At 67.2% G+C, this 3,297-nt stretch overlaps 1 protein-coding gene across 1 annotated transcript; it reads left to right on the top strand.

Moving 5' to 3' along the window:
- Nucleotides 1–234: 234 nt before the first annotated feature.
- On the top strand, nucleotides 235–3,259 carry ALPI (alkaline phosphatase, intestinal). The gene is made up of 11 exons (XM_049614681.1): nucleotides 235–347; nucleotides 430–546; nucleotides 663–778; nucleotides 975–1,149; nucleotides 1,228–1,400; nucleotides 1,667–1,801; nucleotides 1,902–1,974; nucleotides 2,101–2,235; nucleotides 2,327–2,518; nucleotides 2,740–2,859; nucleotides 2,961–3,259. Exons 1-11 carry the CDS (start codon nucleotides 278–280, stop codon nucleotides 3,257–3,259), a joined length of 1,605 nt encoding a protein of 534 aa, XP_049470638.1. The 5' UTR covers nucleotides 235–277.
- Nucleotides 3,260–3,297: the final 38 nt, after the last annotated feature.

Genomic DNA, 3,297 nt, shown 5'->3' with positions numbered 1-3,297 from the left:
ACCTGCCTTTTCCAGGACCCCGGCCTTGAGGCTTGCCCAGCCACGCCCTGCCACTTGCCTTCTACCAGCGTGACTTAAAGTCACAGGCGGGGGCGGGGTCAGCGTGGCCACCTGGGACAATGGGAGGGACATGGAGCCTTTTACAACCAGGAACAAAGTTCTCCCCTGACTTAAGCCCGGGCGGCTTGTACTGCGGCTGGTACCCACGTTCTGGCTCCCCCAGGGTCCCAGCCTCCCCGGAGTCCTGGCCTTGCAGCCCTCCCACCATCCCACAGGCATGCAGGGAGCCTGGGTGCTGCTTCTGCTGCTGGGCCTGAGGCCACAGCTGTCCCTTGGCACCATCCCAGGTAATGAGGCACCTCCCGGCTGCCCCCCATGTATAGGACACTCCCCCAAGACTGACCTGGCTTCCACTCTCCCCTTGGCCAGTTGAGGAGGAGGACCCAGCCTTCTGGAACCGCCAGGCAGCCCAAGCCCTGGATGCCGCTAAGAAGCTGAGGCCCATCCAGACGGCTGCTAAGAACCTCATTCTCTTCTTGGGGGACGGTGAGTGTCAAGGCCTGTCCACCGCCTGTGGCTCCCACAACCCTGGTCCCCAAGGCTGCCAGTGGACACAGAGACCAGCCCTGGGGACTCGGGCCTGACAAGGTGTGCTCCTTCAGGGATGGGGGTGCCCACGGTGACAGCCGCTCGGATCCTAAAGGGGCAAATGAATAACAAACTGGGACCCGAGACGCCCCTGGCCATGGACCACTTTCCGTATGTGGCTCTGTCCAAGGTAAGGGCTGGGTGGCCTCGGGGTGCTCCCCACCAGAAGGGGGCGGGTGCCCAGGAGTGCGACGGGAGGGAAGGCCCAGGAGGCTTGGGGCCGGAGTTCGGGGACCAGGGCGGTGAGGGTGGGCCCCCTGGGCTCGGGTCAGGATCTCGGGTATCTGGTGGAGCCAGAGGGGAGCTGAGGGTGTCTCTGTCCCCAGACATACAACGTGGACAGACAGGTGCCAGATAGCGCAGGCACAGCCACAGCCTACCTGTGCGGGATCAAGGCCAACTACCAGACCATTGGACTGAGTGCAGCTGCCCGCTTTGACCAGTGCAACACAACACAGGGCAACGAGGTCATCTCCGTGATGTACCGGGCCAAGAAAGCAGGTGGGCTTGGGGCCGGCTTAGCGGGCAGGGGCAGGATCAGAGACCTCAGGGGCTCACCCTGAGCTCGGCCACCCCCAGGGAAGTCCGTGGGGGTGGTGACCACCACAAGAGTGCAGCACGCCTCGCCAGCCGGCACCTACGCGCACGTGGTCAACCGCAACTGGTACTCAGACGCGGACATGCCCGCCAAGGCCCGGAAGGAGGGGTGCCAGGACATCGCCCGGCAGCTCATCTCCAACGTGGACATCGATGTGAGCCTCGAAGGGCAAGCAGGGGGACGGCGGGGGGGGGGGGGGGGGGCGTGTCTCCACCGGCCACAGTCCCAGGCAACTGCCGATCTCAGCTCTGGGGCCTGGCAGGGTCTCCCGGAGCTCGGGGTGGGGGCCGAGGTGGCGGAGGAGGGACCGCCGGGGACAGGCCACACCCACAGACCTGAAAGGGGAGCGTGGGGCTCTCTGAGGAGGGGGCGAGGGGCCAGCAGGGCCCCACGCCCACCTGCCTAATCCTTTGGCTACAGGTGATCCTGGGCGGAGGCCGAAAGTACATGTTTCCCAAGGGGACCCCAGACCCTGAGTATCCGAGTGACGCCACACAGAACGGAATCAGGTTGGATGGGCGCAACCTGGTGCAGGAGTGGCAGGCCAGGCACCAGGTGATGGGGGCCCAGAGGTGCATGGGGCACGAGAGGGACACGGATCCGAGGGCTATGGACTGAGGCCTGGCTCTGCACCCTCCCCGCCCCCCCCCCCCAGGGTGCCCGGTACGTGTGGAACCGCCAGGGGCTCCTTCAGGCTTCCCAGGACCCCTCCGTAACACACCTCATGGGTAATGACCCCAGCCACCCCCACGTTCCTGCCCTGGCCTCCCGGGTCCTCAGAGGGCCAAGCGTGCGCCCAGATGTTCACACCCACTCCCCGGCCTACCCGTCACCACCGGCCCCCTTCCCCACAGGCCTCTTTGAGCCAGGAGACACGAAATACGAGGTCCACCGAAACCACACCCGGGACCCCTCCCTGATGGAGATGACGGAGGCAGCCCTGCACCTGCTGAGGAGGAACCCCCGGGGCTTCTACCTGTTTGTGGAGGGTGCGTGGCAGGCAGCCCCTTGCGGAGCACGGGAGTGGGAATGGCCAGGGCGGGCTGGGCATCGTCCACCTTCCACGCGCCCTGCCCGCAGGAGGCCGCATCGACCACGGTCATCACGACGGCAGGGCTTATCTGGCACTGACGGAGGCCGTCATGTTCGATTCTGCCATCGACAAGGCCAGCCAGCTCACGAGCGAGAAGGACACTCTGACCCTTGTCACCGCTGACCACTCCCACGTCTTCTCTTTTGGTGGCTACACACTTCGAGGCAGCTCCATTTTCGGTAGGCCCAGGAGGGTGGCAGGGTTTCCTCAGTTATGTGGCAGAAACTGCTCCGACTCTCCCTTTCCTCATCTGTCAAACGGGGCAACAATAGCAACGGCCTTGTAGGGTTCTGGTGAGGATGAAGCCGGCGAGGCCCAAAGTGCCTAGGTTTACTAGGTGTAGCCCGCGGAGGCCCCCTGGCTGCGGTCAGGGCGATCGCCGGGTCCCTCCTCCCTGCAGGCCTAGCCCCCAGCAAAGCCCATGACAACAAGACCTACACCTCCATCCTGTATGGCAACGGGCCCGGCGGCTTCGCGCTCAAGGACGGCCCCCGGCCCAACGTCAGCGACAGCCAGAGCGGTGAGTCCAGCGGCGGGCGGTCTGGGGGGAACTCGAGGGAGGGAGCCGCCGGCCGCCCGGCGGGCCCTGAACCCCCACCCCCCCCCCCGCCCTCCGCCCAGGGGACCCCTCGTACCAGCAGCAGGCCGCGGTGCCCCTGCAGTCCGAGACCCACGGCGGCGAGGACGTGGCGGTGTTCGCGCGCGGCCCGCAGGCGCACCTGGTGCACGGCGTGCAGGAGCAGAGCTTCGTGGCGCACGTCATGGCCTTCGCCGCCTGCCTGGAGCCCTACACCGACTGCGGCCTGCCGCCCTCTGCCGGCCCCAACGACGCCGCGCCCCCGGGCCCGGCCGCCGGCCCGCCGTCGCTGCCCCTGCTGGCCGGGGCGCTGTTGCTGCTGCTGGCGGGCGCCGCGCCCTGACCGTGACCCGCCCCACCCGCCCCCGGGCGCCGCCGCAC

Source organism: Panthera uncia (genome assembly GCF_023721935.1).
Source record: "Panthera uncia isolate 11264 chromosome C1 unlocalized genomic scaffold, Puncia_PCG_1.0 HiC_scaffold_3, whole genome shotgun sequence".
Taxonomy (NCBI): Eukaryota; Metazoa; Chordata; class Mammalia; order Carnivora; family Felidae; genus Panthera; species Panthera uncia.
Note: the sequence above shows the minus strand (reverse complement) of the source record. Positions and strands in the feature narration are given on the sequence as shown.

Excerpts from the sequence above, each read along its gene's own strand:
- ALPI (XM_049614681.1), top strand. The coding sequence starts at position 278 with ATGCAGGGAGCCTGGGTGCTGCTTCTGCTGCTGGGCCTGAGGCCACAG. Across the intron at positions 2,519-2,739 it reads TCGAGGCAGCTCCATTTTCG|GCCTAGCCCCCAGCAAAGCC; the intron begins GTAGGCCCAGGA and ends TCCTCCCTGCAG. Across the intron at positions 2,860-2,960 it reads CGTCAGCGACAGCCAGAGCG|GGGACCCCTCGTACCAGCAG; the intron begins GTGAGTCCAGCG and ends CCCTCCGCCCAG.